Genomic DNA, 20,804 nt, shown 5'->3' with positions numbered 1-20,804 from the left:
TTGGACCTCCATTTTGTGGCCAAAGTGGGGTGGGTGGTAGTGTCAAATGTGTGGAAGCTACCACCCAAGTTTCAAAGAAATTGGGCAAAGGGGATTTTTTTTAAATTGAAGTTGGCACGTCTTTAAGCTTTTCCCCATTGAGAATAATGGGAATTTCAGCAGCCTTGTAGCTCCACATGGGGGGCACCACGGTGGCCCAGAGAGGGTTGTGTTGGGTGGTAGCGTCCAATGGGTGCAAGGAAGCTACTACCCATATTTCAAAGAAACTGGGGGAAGGGGTGATTTTTTAAAGATTGTTGAAGTTGGCGCCTCTTAAGCTTTGTAGATTCCCTGGTTAATCTCTCATGTTTCTGGGACTAACTCCAATTGGTATATAAACATATTGCTCAAGTGGCATCAAACTGGGCTATGCTTTTCTACATAATACTTTATATTTGAAAGCAAAAGGAGCCTGAGATTGGACTAAAAGGACTTCAGTTAAATTAACTACTTAGTCACAGAAATTCAGTGGATGGCCTTGGGCAAATCATTGTCTCTCAAACACTGCAGTAAATCTTGATTAATCCTTTTAGTTCTTCCAAATGAAAATATCCTGAATGAACCTATTCCTCCTTAAACACTAAAGCAAAATGATTTTATTTGAATCCAGCCATTAGGAAGATGAGAGAGAAAGTGATTAAGAAGGTGACCCAGAGCTACGCTCCAGGCTGCTTCTGAAGTCAATAAAATACAAATTTTGCCACAGATTTTAATGGACCACAGAAAGCCACATTTGGGCCATAACATAGCAGCAGAGCACATACTTTGCATTCAAAAGATTCCAAGTTCACTCCTTGGCTTCCTAAATACCCCTATCCAAAAGGTCTGGCGACCCACTGTCACTTTGTATAGGTCTTACTCAGTATAAGGCAGTTTCATATGTTTATCTTTTTCTTAAAATATTCATAATGACACATATTTTTTCCAATATATGAGTTGCATTTTTCTCTAAATTAAAATAGGAGGACACAAAAAGGTTTACTTTTAGAGTATATAAGAGAAAGAATAACTAGTCCTCAAAGGCGTCCAACCCACAAGTCTCCTCCCACTGCTTTTCTGTATTGGCGACTGATTTGGTATAACTCTTCATTGGAAAGAGGCAAGCCAAGAATGGTGGCTCCTAACTGATGGACAGCCTTCCTCAAGTCCTCAGAGAGCCTCTTTCTAATATTGTTGCATGTCTGCACTGGGATTAGTTAATTGATCCAGTCACACCAGATCGAGAAGTGGTGAATCAGTGAAAGCTAATTAGAAGGTGGTGAGCTCAGGAGCAGTGACTCATTCAGAAACTCCGCAAGCAGCCTCTGAGTGATTCTAGTCTATAAGCTCGCAGCAGCCCTTAATTATTATTTTATTTATTTCTTGCTGCACAATTACAGTTTTGACACAGCACATCAGTTCTGGAATTCCCAGTCTTGTAGAATGAGGATAACAGTCCACAATGGGCAACACCCAGAAAAAGATTCCATTCTGCAAGGCGTGGGGCAATTTTTGCCAATTTCCCCCCTCCATTCTGTTGCCCCCTGCACCTCAGAACAAATTTGTAGGTCAAAGATGTTTCCTTAATTGCACAAAAACATGTCATATATGAGCCTACTCTATATACTATTTGATCACTAAGATTTGTCAGAATAACCAGAGATATATTTCACCAACAAATAAGAAACACAAACTATTTATGCTCAAGTACTTGATCTTAAAGTCAACTAGGCAAAAGCAGTTAAAGATCACTTTGGCACAGAACACTTAAAGCTCTTTAGTCTCTCTCACATACTTTTTGTGTCTGTGTGCAAATGTTGTTAATTAGGGACAGAAAAACAATTTGAAATTAAATGATCAAAGCCAATGTACTGAATACAGTGCTGACCTAAACCAAGGCTGCACTCAAATCCCTACTCAGCTATGACACACAAAGGATGGCCTGTGTCAAAGTCACACTTTGTCCAACCAACCTTAAAGGATGGGGGGGAAATGTTTAAAGGAACAAGTCCATCTGGAACTCCTCAGAAGAAATGCAAATGTAATAAATGCATAGATACCTAAGCAGGTCATCCACAAATACATTACAGATTCAGGTCCCACGTGCAAAAATCTCCTAAGTGCCAGGTCACTAGCTAGGTTAAGAGGACTGCACTGTATTTTACAGTGTTCCTAGTAATACTAATCTGCAAGTGTTCACCACCATGTTGTCCAACATATTCTTCCAATCTTTTGTCATTCCTCCCCCCAACCCTTTAATCACCCATTTTGCAATTACTACTATTAAAAGTTTTTAAACAAATCAAATACCCATTTGAGATGAAACTTCTAGAGGGATAGTTGTCTTATTGTACTGCATAAAAAGTCAAGCCTTGCCACACCTAAAAATGGTGAATAAAATAAATAAATAAATAAATAAATATGTATTTATTGTAACATAAACTTCTGTGAACTACAACCCACTTCATCAGATGCATCTGTTGAAGTGAATTATGGTCCACGAGTTTATGTCACAACAAACCTATTAAGGGGTCAAAAAGACTTTGTTGTTTTCATTCGAGATGGCTATGGTACGAAATAATTGAAAGGATCCTGCCCCCCACCCTTACAAACAACAAAACGAGCTTTGCTAATGTCAACTAAAAAGATCTAAAGCGTAGCCGAGGTTAGATTGGACTTTGATTAAACATAAAGCCACGCCCACAACCATCACTTCGAGCTAGTTCTATCTGGCTGGTTTCCCCCAAACTGCTGCAGGTCCCGTGCAACCAACAGGGAGATGAAGGCAGGATTAATGGGGACGTTTTCTTTCTATGCGGTGAAAGTAATTAACTTACTGCCGCGCATAGACGCGCAGTCTCAGACTTCCAGCAGTCGCCTCCCAAGCGAGTGACCAACAACTCAGGCTCTTCAATCGCGCCTCTGCGCCCCATGCGCTTAGCCGAGCAAGAACTTCAGCGGGTTCCTTCTGAAACAGCCTTACGACTGGTGGTGCAACCCTAGAGGTGCCTACTCACAAGTGACGTCCCATGACTTCTGTAGCAAGTGTGTCGCTGTGCAGCGCGATCCTACGCATAGCTGCTCAAGAGTAAGCCTCATTAAGTTCAGCGCGCCTAGCTCTCTACGGTGGAGTTAAAAGTTACACTTAAGGCGTCTACACCTAGCCAACCAAAAAGAAGTGAGCCGGTGGAGTGGCGCACACAGCCTCCTTACAGCGCTTGCTCCCCCAAATGCATTTGCGGCCAATAACTAGCCAGGGCTCCTGAAGCCAGAAGGAAAGGAGGAATGGACAGCACGTACCTTTGCTGTGGCGGTCAGTTGGAGTCACGGCCGCGCTTTTCACGCAAGAGATGGAAAGAGGAGGGAGCGGGGAGGAACTGACCCCCGACTCCTCCTCCGTGGCCCGTCCTCTCCTCTAAATCCCCATGCTGTCACCCGGCTGGCAGTGGAACCATCACTCCCCCGCGCCCTCCCGTCCCCAGCCAGCACTCTTCGGCCTTTATCCCGGTCCGTCGCTCCAAGTGTCTGCGCGCTCTGCAGACAGCCGCTTGAGGCCAGCGGGTGGGCGCGCGACGCTTGTGAGGAACAGCGCGCGGGAAATGCTGCAGCTTCTGCTCTCGCTACCTGTGCGGCTACAGCTGTCACTGCTGAGGACGCGGGAAGCGCCTGCTAGCCAAAGGCGGGACTGGGCGTCACGTGGCGCTCGAGTCTCTCAGCAGCAGCTCTTGCGCCTGGGATTGACGCGCTCCAGTCCTTTGCAGGCACGGGATCCAGGGTCCATGGCTTGCCTAGGGAGCCTTTAATGTTCTTGCACCAAATACAATGCACGCAGCTTGAGTCTTTCATTTATCCCAGGCACAAATATTCCTGACCATTTCCATGATATAGGAGGTGTATATATAGATGCATGTCTATATAACGTTTATTAGTATGAGGGCTGACAGGTATCTATTATTCAGGGCACAAATTAAGTAAACACATGCAAAACTGTGAAGTCTGCATACCTCTGAGCATGTGAAAAGTGCACCCTGGAAGGCTGGCAGCATTCTTGAGCTCTGATTAGTCATTTATTATTGAAGGCACTTATTCACTTGGGTTTTGGTTTTTTTACTTTTTTTCCTAGTTCAGTTCAATATTGTTGATAATAAATTGTATGTTGGACTTCAAGAAGAGGAAACTTCTCAAAAATAGTAGAAAGGAATCTGAAAGGGAAAGTCAGGAGGGTCAAACCACTTCAGAAAGCATGAAACTTATTCAAAAGCACAATAATAGAAGCTCTGTTGGAATATATACCAAGCAGGAGGAAAGGTACCACCAAGTTCAGCATGGCTAACAAATAGTCAGGGAAGCTATAAATCTATAAAATGGAAGTCCTGCACAAATCAGGAGAACAGAAAGGAAAATTAACCCTAGCAAAGAAAATGCAAGGAGACAATAAGCAATGCAAAAAGAAACTTTGAGGAGCATTTAGCAAGAAGTGTCAAGGGGAATAACAAAAACTTCTTTAAATATGTCAGAAGCACAAAACCTGTCAGGGAGACAGTTGGACCCTTAGATGATGAAGGCATGAACAGGATTGTTAAGAAGGATAAGAACTGCAGAGAAGCTGAATGAGTTTTGTCTTCATGGCAAAGGATACCATTACTGAGCATATACTCACTCCAGAACTGAGCTTCCTGGGCTTGGAGGCTGAAGAACTGGGCCAATTTGAGGTGACAAGAGAGGTTGTATTGTATTAAATTGTATTGAATTTAATTGTAGTTAAATTGCCAGGGGCAGATGGTACCACCCAAGAGTTCTGAAGGAACTCAAAGGTAAAACTCCTGATCTCCTAGCAAAAATATGTCACTCATCCCTAAAATCAGGCTCTGTACCAGAGGACTGGAAAGTAGCTCATGTTACTCTTGCAACTTTTCAGAAAGGGATGCAGGGGGGATCCGGGAAACTACAGGCCAGTCAGCTTAACTTCTGGCCTGGTAAATTAATGGAAAGCATACTTAAGGACAAAATTGTTAAACATATAGAAGAACAGGCCTTGCTGAAGGAGAAGCAGCATGGCTTCTACAAGGGCCAGTCTTGCCTCACTAACCTTTGGAGTTCTTTGAGAGTGTCAACAGGTATGTGGATAAAGGTGATCTGGTTGAAACAGTATTCTTGGACTTCCAAAAAGCTTTTGACAAAGTTCCCCACAAAAGGCTTTTGAGTAAGCTTAGTAGTCATGGGATAAGGGGACAGGTTCATGTGTAGATTGGTAAGTGGTTGAAAGAGAGGAAACAGAGGGTAGGAATAAATTGACAGTTTTCACAATGGAGGGAAGTTAGAAGTGGAAGTTAGAAGTTAGAAGTGGGGTTTCCCAAGGATTTGTACTGGGACCAGTGCTCTTTAAATTGTTCATAAATTATCTAGAAGTTGGGGTAAGCAGCGAAGTGGCCAGATTTGCATATGACACTAAACTAGGGTCGTGAAATCCACAACAGATTGTTGTGAAGGATCTCTGGGGAGAAGGATCTCTGGGGAGTGGGTGACAAAATGGCAAATGCAGTTCAATGTAAGCAAGTGTAAAGTGATGCATATTGGTGCAAAAAAACAACAACCCACAACCCAACTTCACATATACACTGATGTGGTCTGAGCTGTCAGTGACTGACCAGGAGAGAGATCTTTAGGGTCATGGTGGTCAGCTTGTTGCAAGTGTCAACTCAGTGTGCAGCAGCTATGAAAAAGGCAAATTCCAAGGGCTAAAATTCCTTATCATTAGGATAGGGACTGAAAATAAAAATGCTAATATTGTAATGCCCTTATACAAAACTATGGTGCAGCCACATTTGGAATACTGTGTGCCGTTCTGGTCATTGTATCTTAAGAAGAACATTGTAGATCTGGAAAAGGTGCAGAAAAGGCAACCAAGATGATCAGGGGCCTAGAGCACCTTCCTTAGGAGGCAAGGCTACCAAATCTGGAGCTTTTCAGTTTGAAAAAGAGGAGACTATGGGGAGACATGATAGAGGTGTAAAAAATTATGCATGGAATAGAGATTGTGGACAGAGAGAACATTTTCTCCCTCTCTCAAAACACTAGAACCAGGGGTCATCCCATGAAACTGAAAGCCGGGAATTAGGACCAACAAAAGGAAGTAGTTTTTCACACAGCACGTAATTAATCTATGCAATTTTCTGCTGTGGGATGTGTTGATGGCTATTAGGCTCAATGGCTTCAAAGGGTCTTAGGCAAATTTACTGGATTTGTGCAAGCTGGAAAACACAGTTTGGCTTGAATTGAACTGGACTTGAGCTGAACTGAGTCCAGTCTGGTTTTGTGCACACTTGAACCAGGCCCGGGTAGTTTCCAGATGGCTTCTTAAAATTGCATTGCAACAAACATCAAAACAAAATTGCATCGCAACATATAGGCTTGGTGTGCATTCATATGATCTAGGTTTGGACACTGTCTTGCATATAGTGCCGTTCACACAGCATCAGATTTTATCTTGAAGTTACTAAGTAAAAAGGAGGGGAATAGCCCCGCTACCTATTCCGTTCTTAGGTTTCTTTTAGATTGTGAGCCCTTTGGGGACAGGGATCCATCTTTCTTTCTTTATTATTTCTCTATGTAAACCTCTTTGGAAGCTTTTGTTGAAAAGCAGTATATACATATTTTTTGTTGTTGTAGTTTACCAGTAAGTTTCAAGCCAACTTGAGCTTAACCAGGCCCCTTCGAGTCAAGCGGCTTGAAGGAGAGTCAGCTCATACACCCCTACAGAGGACTGGTCTCATAGGCGACTGATCATCTAGACCCATTTCAAACTGGCTTTCAGGCGGGCTATGGGGTGGAGACTGCCTTTGTCGGCCTGATGGGTGATCTCCAATTGGGAATTGATAGAGGAAGTGTGACTCTGTTGGTCCTTTTGGACTTCTCAGTGGCTTTCAGTACCATAGCTTTCAGACCATAGTATCCTCCTGGAACATCTGAGAGTGTTGTGGCTGAGAGGCACTGTTCTACAGTGGTTCCACTCCTATCTCTCAGACAGGTTCCAGATGGTGTCGACTGGAGATTGTTACTCTTCGAAATCTGATCTTAAATATGATGTCCCTCAGTGCTCCATTCTCTCCCGTGCTCTTTAGCATCTACATGAAACAGCTGGGAGAGATCATCAGGGGATTTGGAGCTGGGTGTTACCGGTATGCTGATGACACCCAGATCTGCTTCTCCATGTCAACTTCTTCAGGAGCTGGCATAACCTCCCTAAATGCCTGCCTGAAAGCAGTAATAGGCTGGATGCGGGAGAATAAATTGAGACTGAATCCAGATAAGACAGCAGTACTTATTGCGTGGGGTCAGAACTCCAGAGACTGTTTTGATCTCCCTGTTCTAGATGGGGTCACACTTCTCCAAAAGGAACAGATACACAGTCTGGGAGTACTTCTGGATCCACACCTCTCCCTGGTATCTCAGGTTGAGGTGGTGGCCCGAGGGGCTTTCTATCAACTTTAGCTGATATGACAGCTGTGTCCGTTTCTTGAGATGAATGACCTCATAACAGTGGTACAACTGTTGGTAACCTTCAGACTTGACTACTGCAATGCACTGTATGTGGGGCTGCTTTTGTACATAGTCCGGAAACTTCAGTTGGTACACTTTGATGCAGTGCTGCAGGGGGCTATTTTTAGAACCTTTACCAAATGCAACTTTTTAGCCTGACATATCATTTGGCATCTTTATGGCCTAACCTTCTGTGCTACAAATTCAGGCATCCTTTGTGCATTCTTTCACAGTTTTGGCCTTTTCAGTCACACATTCTACTTCAAACAATCAATTCTCTTGTAAAATTGCTTTCATAAGCCATTCCTGTTTATACGTAATGAAATTGTGCCTTGCTTTAAATTTTACTTCATAGCCCCTTTCTGTAGCACGTTTTATAGACATCAGGCTTTTTTGTCCAGACCAGAACCATATGAAGCTTCTTCAATTGTTAATCGAATCATTTCTCCTTTCTCCAGTTGGCAGAGCAACTGTGCTGCCCCTTTCCCTTCTGTATACATCAGTTTTCTATCTGCCAAGTATATAGGGATTCTGCAACTTGTATCTCTCCCTTTCTTTAATCAGGTTGCTTGTAGCACACAAATCTGGTTTGCCCTGTTCAGTTCAAGTCTGGACCAGACTCAAACTGGACCAGGTTTGTTCAGTTTTGTGCACCCACAAACATTCCTGAACAACCCCCGGTTCACTTTGGGTTCAGGGGTTCGAATTAAAAAAAAAAACATTTTACACAGAGGCCCATTGGGCATGCACTGCAGCCTCCAAAATGACCATAGCCATGGAAGCCAGGCCGGGAATGAGCCAAAAACCACCCAGAATGGGTGTATCTATAACAAACTGGAGGCCGGTGCGGGGGAGGGGGAACCTCCAGAGACACACTCCCCCACAGCCGCGGAGAAGCCCCCAGAGTAGGAGGCAGTGAGTTTGTTTGTTTTAAATTTTAATCCAAACCCCAGGGGTTGTTCAGCTTGAGAGCAGGCCAAACAGGGGCAGGTTCAGTTTGAGGCTGGCTCAACATAAAGCTCTTGTATTGGGCATGTTTGACATCTAGCTGGTTCGATACTGAACCTGTACGCACACCCCTAATGCAAATTCCACTTCTGCATTTCTCAGATTTCATTTCCAAAACTGTATCTATCCTTGCAAGGTATACCCTTTGCTTAGCTTTAGACCCTGGTTGATTGTAGTTTTGTGTCCTGTGTTCCCAGATGACTCACTCCCTTTGCAAATAAAGTTTTGCTTGCCTTTTCCTGCAAACTCTTTATTTTGGGGACATTTATTCTGCAAATGCTTGGGGCTTCCACAAATAAAGCATTTCTTATTTCTTTGCAAGGTTCTAAATGCATTTTATTCACTTTCCTTTGGTTGCCTACAATCCCTTCTGCACAAATCAAAGTCCTCTAGATAGTTAATTACAAATTCCAAGTCTGCATGCTCCTTGACTTCCAAGGCACTAGCCCCACTAGCAAAATAATCTGGCAAACTATTTATTATTATTATTATTATTATTATTATTATTTATTAATAACATTTTTATTCTGCCCAAAACTTACATCTCTTAAACAGCAGTCCTATCAAAGCCACATCTGGAATGATTACTTCTTAAGTTTGCAATTGCCTAGATATTCCTAACATTTCATTTATTTGTTTGGACAGAATTTCACCTTCTCTAAGTCTTTTATTGCTCAGTTTTCTTACTGTGGAAACCAAAGACTTCTTTTTATATAATCCCTTCAGAATTTCACACATATCTTTTGCATGTTCTTCTTTTCTTAGATGCACTAAGATTGGGTCACTCACCACCAAGCAAATCATTCCCAATACCTTTTCATCTGCTTTGTCCCATTCCTTCTGCTCCTTTCCTGTATCTGCAGGGCACTGGGTATGCAGAACAAGTCCATGACGCTTGAAGAGCATCTCCACCTTGAAAGACCAGAACTCGTATTTGGGACCTTGAAACTTTTCAATCATCTGGAATCCTTGTGCTGTCTCCATTTTCAAAGCCTTTTTCTTTTATTCACTGGCTTCTCCGCCCATAACCCCTAATAGGAGAAGTATGGCAGTTCAACTCCCATTAGCAGAGCAAAACCAGTAGAATGAGAATTCAGCCAAGCAGGAGGTCTGGAGACAGTTCTTCAAGTTTGAAAGACAACAAGGATTTACTTCAAAACAACAAGGATTTACTTCAAGTTTGAAAAACAACAAGGATTTACAAATAGGAAAGCCTGAAGCCTATTCTAGATGAACTCATGGCTGAAGGGAAAGAGAAACTTAACAGCTATCTCTAGGAGAGACTAAAAACTCTGGGTGAACAAAGAGGGGAGGAGTCCTGTACTCTCTATCTATACCCCTAAAGCCCCTAGTGGTCATTAGAAGATACTGCTGCTGAGAGCTGATGCTGCTTGGGTCTCAGCTCCAACAAAACGCCAATATGATGTGGTGGCATAGTAGTCCTTAGACGTTTTAGGTGTTTTCCAAGATGTAGGAAATATAGTAGTAGTCGGCTCAACATTGGTAAGCAGCACATCAATTCACATGGGGAAAAACACTTAGCAAGAAAAGATCCCACTTTTGGATACATTAAAGGTTAAACTGTGAACAAGCAATGCATTTGAAGAGCTTTTGCAGCAATTACTTGCTGACTTTTTAAAAGCGCATAATAACTACAGTATAAACAATCTTACTACCATTTATAAGTACTCATGATACGGCTTCCTGGGAATGTCAAGTCAAGTGGGTGCATAGAGGCTCAGGGGAAAAAAATTTTAAAAACGTTTTGTACTGTTTTTTGTTTTTATTTTGTGTTGTAATTTCTTGTTTTGTTTTTATTGGATTTTTTTTACTGTTGCATTGTGAGCCATCCAGAGAACAATTATTAAATGTAATAGGAGAAAATTAAGTGGTACATATTTTCCAACATTACTAGCAGGATAGGAAACACTAACTAAAGGGAGGAGGTTTTCATAGTGAATGTAATAGCTTACAGTTGTTTCTGAAGGGGAAAAAAACTTCACATATGGTATGAAACACTATGTGGGGAGCACAAATGAGTCCCCTCATGGCACCCATAAATACAATACAATATGAAACACTTTATGGTTTATACATTGGAAAGGAAAGATTGTGCCATCAAATCAGTGTCGACTCCTGCCGACCACAGAGCCATTTGGTTTTCTTGGTAGAATTCAGGATTGGTTTACCAGTGCCTTCTCCCGTGCAGTATGAAGTGACGCCTTTCAGCACCTTCCTAGATCGCTGCTGCCCGATATAGTAGTTCCTCATATCATATATCCCCACCAGTGAGGATTCAAACCAACAGCCTCCTGCTCTCTAGACAGGTTGCTTCCCCGCTAAACCATTAGGTGGCATATGTGTAATCCCATGTAATGTTTACACATTACATGGCAGAAAAAGTGAATTTTCCATTGCACATATATATGGCAGGAAACTGTAGCCTGGGATTGAGAGTCACCAGCATGCAAGCAGAATTTCCTGAATCAGTGCCTGAAATTGGTGATGGACTGGATGATTGTTAACTGAAGAAGCTGAAGTTAAATCCAGACAAGACAGGTCTTTCTGGTAAGATGATATGCTGACTGGTGATGATAATCAACCCCTTCTGGATGAGATTACACTTTCCATGAAAAACCAGGTTCACAGTTTAGAAGTGCTGAACCCAGCCTTGTTCCTGGATGATTAGGTAGTGGCTGTGGCCCTTGCCCTGCTCTTTGCGGGAGCCTTTGCCCTGCTTTGATTGGTGCATCAGCAGCATCCATCCCTAAATCAAGCATACCTTACCATGGTTATGTCCTTCTCATCTCACATGCAGACTAATGTCGAACACTCTATGTGGGGCTGTCTTAAAGTCCCTTTGAAAACTTCATCTGGTACAGAATGCAGCTGCAAGTGTCCTGCCAAGGACCAGGCGCTGTCAACATATTACGCCTGTGCTGCATTGGTTGCCAGTTTCTTTATGGGCACAATTCAAGGTATTGGTGATTACCTTTAAGCTCTAAATGGCTTGTGTTTAGAATACCTTAAGAACTGCATTCTCCCATGTATCTGCCCAGCCCATAAGATATTCTAGATAGGCTCTGTTGCACTTCTCAGCAACTGCCAAGACCCAATGGGTGTCTTAGCAGGTGCTGGTTTAACCAATTTACGGAAGACAGAACTAGACACAATGGTGACAAACCAAGCAAGCCACTTTAAGCATATGGGGGAAAATGTGGCTGTTGAGCAGGGTGCTTATTTTATTTTTCACCCAACACCAACCCTAACCCCAGCTTTTGTACCCTGTTGCAGAAATACTAAAACCACCACCCGCTACTGGCCTGCTGTCCAGGTTTAAACAGCTGCATGTGATCTTGTGTGAGGTAGAGATACCACTCAGAACAAAAAATGGATTCCCCCCCCCCCCCCGGATACATGGAATTAGTGGCATGCTTCTCTGGATCATAGCCAATAGGTTTAAAGTACTGGTAAAGAAGTTTAGGTAAAACCTTAATTATATTTATTGGCAGTTTAGGTGCATGTGGGAGGGGGAACAGCAGAATCTTTTTCCTTCACAAAATGAACTGCAGTGAAAACTCCATGAACTGAACTCACTATCAAGTGAAAATCGAAGAATCTGGAACTCTGTCTAGTTTTTACTGTCAAAATGGAAGAATTAGAGTACAAGCCCAGGGCAATCAGCATTATTTATTCATAATTTGTAGATTGCCCCAAACTTCCATCTTTGAGTGGTTTATAACAACATCAAACAGATTAAAAATGAAGACCTTAAAACAATTTAAAACCACAGTCCAGTTAAAAAACTTGAGTGAAAAATTAACTTTTTAGAGACTTTTAAAAGTTGTCAGAGATAGGGAGGCTCTTATTTCAGCAGCGAGTGCATTTCAAGAATCTCATAGTAGCAAACAGAGAAGGCCCATCCATGCGTAGCCACCAAATAAGCCAGTGGCAACTGCAGATGAACCTCTCTAGATAATCTCAATAAGCAGTAGGACTTATTTTATATTTTTAAGTTGTTAAAAAAAAAAATCAGATCACACTAATTTGCCCCATATACAATTTCGGTGCAGCCTGATCTTATGCAAATTTAGTTAGAAGTAAGTCCTAATTAGGTGTGCATAGGAGTGTACCTTTTCCATTATTCTCTAATAGGAGACTAATAGTTGCCTCCTTAGACCAGCTAAGGGTTCCACATTCTCAAGCAGAGAAACAAGAAGCAAAGCAGCCTGTCATACTGTATTTGTTGATTATGGTTTGAATTTATGTATTATAACTGATTACAGACAGAATAAAACTCATTCATTCATTCAATAGGACATGGTTTCATTTTATTTATATCTATGTAAATAAATATATTTTATTTTATTTTTTATATCGATGTAAACCGCTTTGGAAACTTTTGTTGAAAAGCAGAATATTCATATTTGTATTCCTCACACAGTCCATTGTATTTAAGTCTGACTGAAATCAATGAGACTAGTTGACATTGGACAAATTGAAAACAGTGGGACAAGTGGTAGGCTTCCCCCCCCCCCAATCATATAGCAGTCACAGGGCGACCTGGTCCATATTGAGATGAGGACTCTGCCATCGTCTTGATCCAGATTCCCCCTTCCATTGCATGGGTATGTGGGAGAACCAAACAGCATCAGGCTCGAGGCCACGAAGATCGGGCAGATCTTCTCCCATGGAGGATACCAACAGCTGTGCCGGTGAGCCCCAATCCCATGGGCCACCTGGCCCAACCCAACAATGCCTGGCCTTACAGGGAACCCACAGACAAAATGCAGAGGGAGGACTCATGAGACTTCAGAGAGGACCTGGGAAATCTCACATAAATCTTGTGAGACTTCTGGGTGAGATCTCAGGGCCTTCCGAGATCTCATGAGAACTGCACCACCTGTCAAGAGGTATTTAAGGGCCAAACAGCAGAAGAGGAAAGGCCAGAAGCTGAAGAGAGCTTGACCTGGCAACAGCTCTGTGACTTGGCTGGAGACTTGAGGTGGCACCGTTGATCCTGGGGCCTTTGTGAAGTAACAAAGACCAGAGAAAAGACTCGGGGCCAGACCTCTAGCCATTAATCTGAGGCAACTTGGCCCAAGCTATATCCTGACTAGTGGGAGACAGTGGTACCCTGAAGGGAAGTGACAGGGCAATTTTACAAAGAAAAAACAAGCATATAGATAGCATGTTCTTAAAACAACATGTAGTTTACTTTAACTTAATGAAGCCATTCACACACACGTGCAAAACTGGGCTAAGGGATCCAGCCCGGATTTGCATACGTGTGTACCACCAGGATTGGGCCCAATCCTGGCAGCATGGTGGCAGCAAACCCGCCTATGGAGCCACCCTCCAAAATGAGCTTAGGAGAGCGAGTGTTCTCCTAACCCCATTTCTTTGATCATTTGCCACTTGCAGCCAGGGCTGGCCAACTGTGGGTCTCCCAATCAGCTTCAGGGCAGGAAGGGGGATCCCCATAATGCACTGCACACTCATGCGGTGCATTATGGCAGCTCCAGGGGGTGGAGCGATGCATTCAGCACCCCAACCCTCAGAGCTACTGACAGCCAGTAATCATCTGGGCGGGCAATCCGCCCTCCCAAAGGACAGCACCGGATCGTCTGCAGGGAGGTAAGTTTTTTAAGACTTCTTCCACACTATTATTTATTATTATTATTTTTTACATTTATATCCCGCTCTTCCTCCAAGGAGCCCAGAGCGGTGCACTACATACCTGAGTTTCTCTTTCACAACAACCCTGTGAAGTAGGTTAGGCTGAAAAAGAAGTGACTGGCCCAGAGTCACCCAGCTAGTTTCATGGCTGAATGGGGATTTGAACTTGGGTCTCCCCGGTCCTAGTCCAGCCTTTCTCACTGCTCGTGAGAAAGTGCTCAATACATATTTTATTTTAATAGGACTGAAGCATAAAGTTTGCAATCCCATGTACGCTGAATAATGCCATGTATAACCCTGCTAACTGAACAAAGAGGCCCTTTTTAAAGTGGTTATCCTCTTATATTTAGCAGGGGGAAGCAACTGGCCCTATCCAACCTCCAGCACAGCATCCCTCCAGTGGTTGTTTCTGGTATCTTCTTTATGTTTCTTTTTAGATTGTAAGCTGTTTGGGAACAGGTAAGTAAAGTGTGCCATCAAGTCAGTGTCGACTCCTGGCGACCACAGAGCCCTGTGGTTGTCTTTGGTAGAATATAGGAGGGGTTTACCATTGCTGTCAACTGTGCAGTATGAGATGATGCCTTTCAGCACCTTCCAATATTGCTGCTGCCCGATATAGGAGTTTTTCATAGTCTGGGAAACATACCAGCGGGGATTCGAACCAGCAACCTCTGACTTGCTAGTCAAGCCATTTCCTGCTGCAAGAATGGAATGTAGTAATTGTATTATAAGAAAGTTCTTCTCTAAAAGAAAATGCATTCGTGTAGCTTTATTTCATCACTTGACTTGCATATGCAAAACAGCTATCACAGATTAAATGCCAAGATAGAACTTTGGTGTCATGTGAGTTCAACATAATTCTTTTCATGAAGGCAGTTGAAACATTAAGGTAAATGGCAATTCACTGGATAATTACCAATTGTGTAATATATGTGTGCCATTAGATGGCTTTTGGGACAGGCATCCATATATAGTGTATGTGTGTGTGTGTGTGTGTGTGTATATATATGGATACCTGTTTGGGACATACATATACCATTTTGAAAACTTTTGTTCAAAGTGGTATATCAATATTTGCAGTAATAGTAATATACACTTACCCAGGAGGAGTAACTCCCATTCAATGCAGAGGGCTTTACTTCTGACAAAATACACATAGGGACAGGCAGCATATTTCTGAGAATCAGAATCCTTTGAATGCAGCCTTGAGATTTGTACCAACAGCCAAACTTCTTTTGAGGGGTTGGGTTGCACTAGAGAGGCTTGCCTATGTTCTTACGGCTCTAAAGATTATAAGAAATATGTATACATCAGTTCTTGTAAAGAAAGGTTGTACACAATCATTATATGGGAAATTACTTTGCATCAGCTCTTTATACCAATAGCTATTAAATAGTGATGGTTATTATTTAAGTTGATTCATTTTTCAGAGACTTAGCAGCCCAGAGTAAATTAGTTTGTGTCATATTCCAATAAAATAAACTGAATAATGTTATTTATTGTGGCTGCTTCTTTCTTCAGAGGCAAACTGTAAATGCTCAGAGCAATTATTTTATTACTACAACATTCAATATTTTAAATGTGCTTTGTCTCTCAGTCAAATCACATGGTACTTTTCTTCTGGATTTATTTGAACTATAAGGAATACAAATGCTTAGTAATGAGGAATTAGAATGCATAAGTGCGTATATATTCAGGTCTGAAATTATTTTTCTCCTGAGCAGTTTTCATTAGTTTGAAAAGAATAATCTGAAAAAAAGATTCATTAACTTACATTATTTTATTTTACTTTTAGTATTTAGCCAGAATCTTGAGCAAAGTCCATTTTTACCTAAATGAATGTGAGCTTTGCATAATGACAGAAAATGTAATAACTATTTCTCCCTCTGATGAATGCATACTGGATCTTTCATCCCCACTCCTCCCTCCCAAAGCCCAGTAGGAACAATAAATATGGTTTGAATCCATAGCAACATTTGTTAAGAATTAAAATGGTGATCCATTCAAGTATTTTAGTTCATAGCTTTACAGCACAACATGCATAAAGACCCAGTTAGTAATTATTCTAGTCAAGGAGAAAGAATTATAAAATTGCTTTTCTCCCATTCAGAACTACTTTGGGGTGATTCAGGGACCTCTCACATGTGCACTAAATTGTGTGTTTATACTTATTTTTCATAATACAAAAAAGGAAACAAATCTAAATGTTAGGATAGCCCCCTCTTCAGTTTATGAGATTATTTAAGCCACTTACAAATTCACTCATGCACTAAAAAGCATAGAAATTGTAAGTAAAGATGCCTGCCTTCCCTTCCTTACCATGAGAGCTGGCTGTTGCTGGTGTTTACCTGTATATCACAACTCAGCATCCATGCACCCACAACTTCCTTCATCCTTTCAACCCCATTCCTCTTTTTCCACAGGTTGGGGAAACACTGAAACTGATGACCAGTGTTATGCCAAACATCAAGATATATCTATGTTGTCACTAAGAGTCAGCACCGATTTGATGGCACTCAATCAATCAATCAATCAATTCTGAACTCTTAATTCTGAGTTAAGAAGCACCTTTTAAAGTGGTGACTCTCTTATATTTAGCAGGAGGCGAACAACTGTCCCTATCCAACCCCAGCACAGCATTCCTCTAGTGGTTGTTGCTGATAGATACCTTATGTTTATTTTTAGCTAGTGAACCACATTGGGACAGGGAACCATCTTTATCCCCCCCCCAAAAATAAACCACTCTGAGGAGTGATTATGTAGAAAAGTAGTATATAAATATTTATAGAAGTTAATGCAAGACCAGAGAGGAGAGCTGGTCTTGTGGTAGCAAGCATGACTTGTCCCCTTAGCTAAGCAAGGTATGCCCTGGTTGCATAAATGGGAGATGATGTGTGAGTACTGTAAGACAGTCCTCTTAGGGGATGGAGCCGCTCTGGGAAGAGCATGTAGGTTCCAAGTTCCCTCCCTGGCATCTGCAAGAAAGGGCTGAGAGATATGCTTGCCTGCAACCTTGGAGAAGCTGCTGCCAGTCTGACAATACTGAGCTAGATGGACCTATGGTCCAACTCAGTATATGGCAGCTTCCTATGTTTCTAATTATGACAATGAATCTTTTGCATAACTTATTTTAAGCTGCTGAGTGTAATTTTGTGCATATTGAACCAAAAGTAAAACCAGCAAATAACTATTATCAGAATATCATATTTGCTCTGCTTATAAATTTTAACAGAGCCACCCTGTTGAAAAGGCCAGTCCAATGCATGTTTAGTTGTGAATGCATTACTCTCCTTCTCCTTTCTTTTACTGACTTATTTGTTGCCTCATGATAAAAACTGACACATGACCCAATAACCATCTTGTGCATCTCTCTGCATCCACCATCAAATAACCTCCCCGCCCACTCCAGCAATGCTTGTCACTATTAACACATGCTATTCTCCCTAACCAAATTAAAACATATGGGGAAAGCAGAGGGTAATGATTTGGGTAAGTGGCAACCTGTGTTTGCTCTAACAGCAGTTCCCAGACATTGTTGACTACAACTCCCAGAATCTCCAGCCAAAGGCCACTGCAGCAGAGGATGCTGGGACTTGTCGTGAACAACATCTGGGAATCCCTGTTAGAGGGAACAGTGGTGGCAACAGCACCTTAACCTTTTGCAAGGGTGTGTGATTTCTGTTGACTCCTCCTCCACTGACAGCCCTCCATAATATATCAAAAACTGTTCCTGAGGGTTCCTTGACTCTCAGGATTGGTTTGGTGGTGGGGAGAGGGAGGGCATTGGGGACTGCAGCATGGAGGAGAGGAAAGGAAAGTCCCCTTCTAGAATCATACAATTATAGCATGGGAAGGAATCTTGGAAGACTTAGTTTAACCCCCAGTTCAGTGAAAAAACTGCTATAGCATCTCTGACAAATGTCTGTCCAGTCCCTGTTTGAAAACCCAGCTGAGAGTTCACCACTGCAGAAGGCAGACTGTTCTACTGTTGATCCTTTCTTACAGCCAGGAAATTCTTTCTAATGTCTAGCCTAAATCTGCTTCCTTGTAATTTTAAACTAGGTGGCCAGATTTGGCTTTAAAAAAACCAAATTCTGGCTTATAGCCCATTTGACCCACGAGTATACCCCTTAGGTTATGGCAACTCTGATTTTAACCCTTTTGGTTCTCATTCTATCGTTCTCATTCTGCATAATTCTGGGCTTCACATTTTAAGAAATCATGAATAAACTGGAATGAGTTCAGAGGAGGAGCAAGAGATAACAAGTCTTCTCATTGTTCTTATATCCCCCTTCTCTTATCCAGGATAAGCATACCCAGCTTCTTCAACCATTCTTCATAGGACTTGGTTTCCAGACCTCTCATTACCTCTGTTTTTGTCCTCTGAACTCATTCCAGTTTATCAATGCCTTCTTAGAATGTGAGGCCCAGAACTGAACATGGTATTCCAACAGAGGTCTGACAAGCATAGAATATAGTGGAACTATTGCTTCCCATGATCTGGACACAATACAGCCTAAGTTAAAAAAGGTAATGCAGTACCTTTTTTCAGCAGTTGCATCACACTACTGGCTCATGTTCAACTTGTCCACTAAGGCACCCGTTGTCCACTTTTCACATGTACTGCTGCTAAGCCAGGTCTCCCTATCATGTACTTGTGCATCTGATTTTTCTCACCCAAATGGGAGAGAGGAAAAGTCTCATAGGACTTTACATTTGTCTTCTGTTGAAATTCATTTTGTTGGTTTGGGGCCAATCTTCAAGCCTGTCCAGATCTGATTGAATTTGATTCTGTCTTCTAAGGTTTTCACTATCTCCCACAGCTTCCTGTCATCTGTAAATTTCATAAGCATCCTCTCTACTCCTTCCTCTAAATCTTTTATGAAAATGCTGAATACCATGCAGGACCTATCCCTGTGGCAATTCATGCAGTACTTCCCTCCAGGGTGATGTGAAGCCATTAATGACTACTTGTTGGGTGTGATGGTTCAGCTAGCTGTGAATCCATCTAACAGTAGCATCATCTAGCCCATTTTTTACCAACTTGTCAACAAGGATATTGTGGGAGAATTTGTCAAATGCTTTGCTGAAATCAAGATACACTGTGTCCACAGCATTCCCATGATCTACTAATCTAGGGACTCTGTTAAAAAAGGAGATTAGTCTGGCATAACTTGTTCTTGGCAAATCAATGCCAGTTTCTACTAATCACATTCTTTTCTAAGTCCTCACAGACAGACTTCTTAATAGTCTCTTCTAGGATCTTGTCAGGTATCGATGTCAAGCTGATAGGTCTGTACTTTCCTAGCTTCTTTCCCTCCCTTTTTTGAAGGTGTGGTGATTTGCTTATCTCAAGTCTCCCATTACTCATTCTCCAGGAGTGTATCCATAGTGTCCTGACTTCTAATGAGGTGTGTGACTGGACTTGATGATCTTTAGAATTACATGGCTAGAATATACTATGATGCCTTGGAGAATCTATATGGAAATTTGCTTTCTCTGGTGAAAACTGATATATAGAGACATAAGGTATCTATATCACATATACAGCTTCTGTGTAATAGATTTCCTATTACAAATAATAGTTAAGCCACAAGAGCAAAAAAACAAGCCTCCCATCATCAGTGTTTGAATCATTAGGTCAAAAAGCAGAGATAAATGTTCCCATTAATTTATGAATTAGCTTATTTGCCTGACGGAGTTACTGTTCTTTTTTACTGCACCCAGTTATTAGAAATTATTGCTAAAATGTTTGGCTGACATTCTAGGAAATCATTTGACATCTGTTTTGTTATTGGAGTCAAAACACTTTGAATTCCACAGTATAATGAGGAAAGGAATGTGTTACCCACCTTATTCAAATGACTTTTGCAATCCTATATTTTAATCATTTCAAGCCCAATTGGATTTGACATGACTGCTGGAATGTAAAAAAGAAACCTAGAAAGAACACAGAAATAAGCATAGAAACAATGGAGCGGGGGCAAATGTTTCTATGTTATAGGGCCCAGGGGTAGCCAGGACACCACCCCTGCCCAGGGCACCCTCTCACCTAGGGATGTGCAAACCAGTTCGAATTCAAACCAGTCCGGTTTGATGGTTTGAATTCGAACCAAACCAGCCATCAGGTTCGAGCTGCAGGTTCAAATTCAAACCAAACCGGGGTGTGTGTGTGTGGGTGTGTGGGTGTGTGTGTGTTTTGATTCAAACTGGTTTGGGCCAGTTCAAACCTCCAAAAGTGGGTAGGGTGGTAGCAGGCAACCATGGGTACCTACCACCCAACCCCCAAAGCAATCTGACACTTGTACAATATTTTAAGAATTTTTGGATTTTATTTTATTTTTTCTCATAGGGTATAGTGGGACTCCAACCCATTATCCCCTATTGTGGAGCATCTCTGGGCAAAAATGTGTGGTGGGTGGTAGGCACCCATGGGTACCTACCACCCACGAAACCCCAAGGCAATCAGACACTCTTCCGATTATTGGTGAATTTTAAAAGTGTTTTTGAATTCCTCATAGGGAATAATGAAGATTCCAGCAATTGTATAGCTTCACATC

The 20,804-nt window shown here is 42.0% G+C and overlaps 1 protein-coding gene across 6 annotated transcripts in view; it reads right to left on the bottom strand.

The window, feature by feature from the left end:
* The window catches only part of LEPR (leptin receptor), a 122,497-nt gene extending 107,123 nt beyond the window's left edge, over window positions 1–15,374 (bottom strand). For 2 of the 6 annotated variants that reach the window (XM_053250545.1, XM_053250549.1), the window contains exons 1-2: window positions 3,319–3,676; window positions 2,329–2,399 (exon numbers count right to left, since the gene is read on the bottom strand). Coding sequence is in view for 1 of the 6 variants with exons in the window: in XM_053250541.1 (XP_053106516.1) it covers window positions 15,345–15,364 (20 nt within the window). In the remaining 5 variants the exon portion in view is untranslated. Of the gene's footprint in view, window positions 1–2,328; window positions 2,400–2,855; window positions 3,262–3,318; window positions 3,677–15,344 lie in introns of those variants that run through there. The other 4 variants (XM_053250543.1, XM_053250548.1, XM_053250541.1 and 1 more) reach the window with 3 other exon arrangements.
* Between the last annotated feature and the right edge of the window lie 5,430 nt (window positions 15,375–20,804).

The sequence above is a fragment of the Hemicordylus capensis genome, chromosome 4, assembly GCF_027244095.1.
Source record: "Hemicordylus capensis ecotype Gifberg chromosome 4, rHemCap1.1.pri, whole genome shotgun sequence".
Taxonomy (NCBI): domain Eukaryota; kingdom Metazoa; phylum Chordata; class Lepidosauria; order Squamata; family Cordylidae; genus Hemicordylus; species Hemicordylus capensis.
The sequence above is the reverse complement of the archived record's forward strand: the minus strand, read 5'-3'. Positions and strand labels throughout refer to the sequence as shown.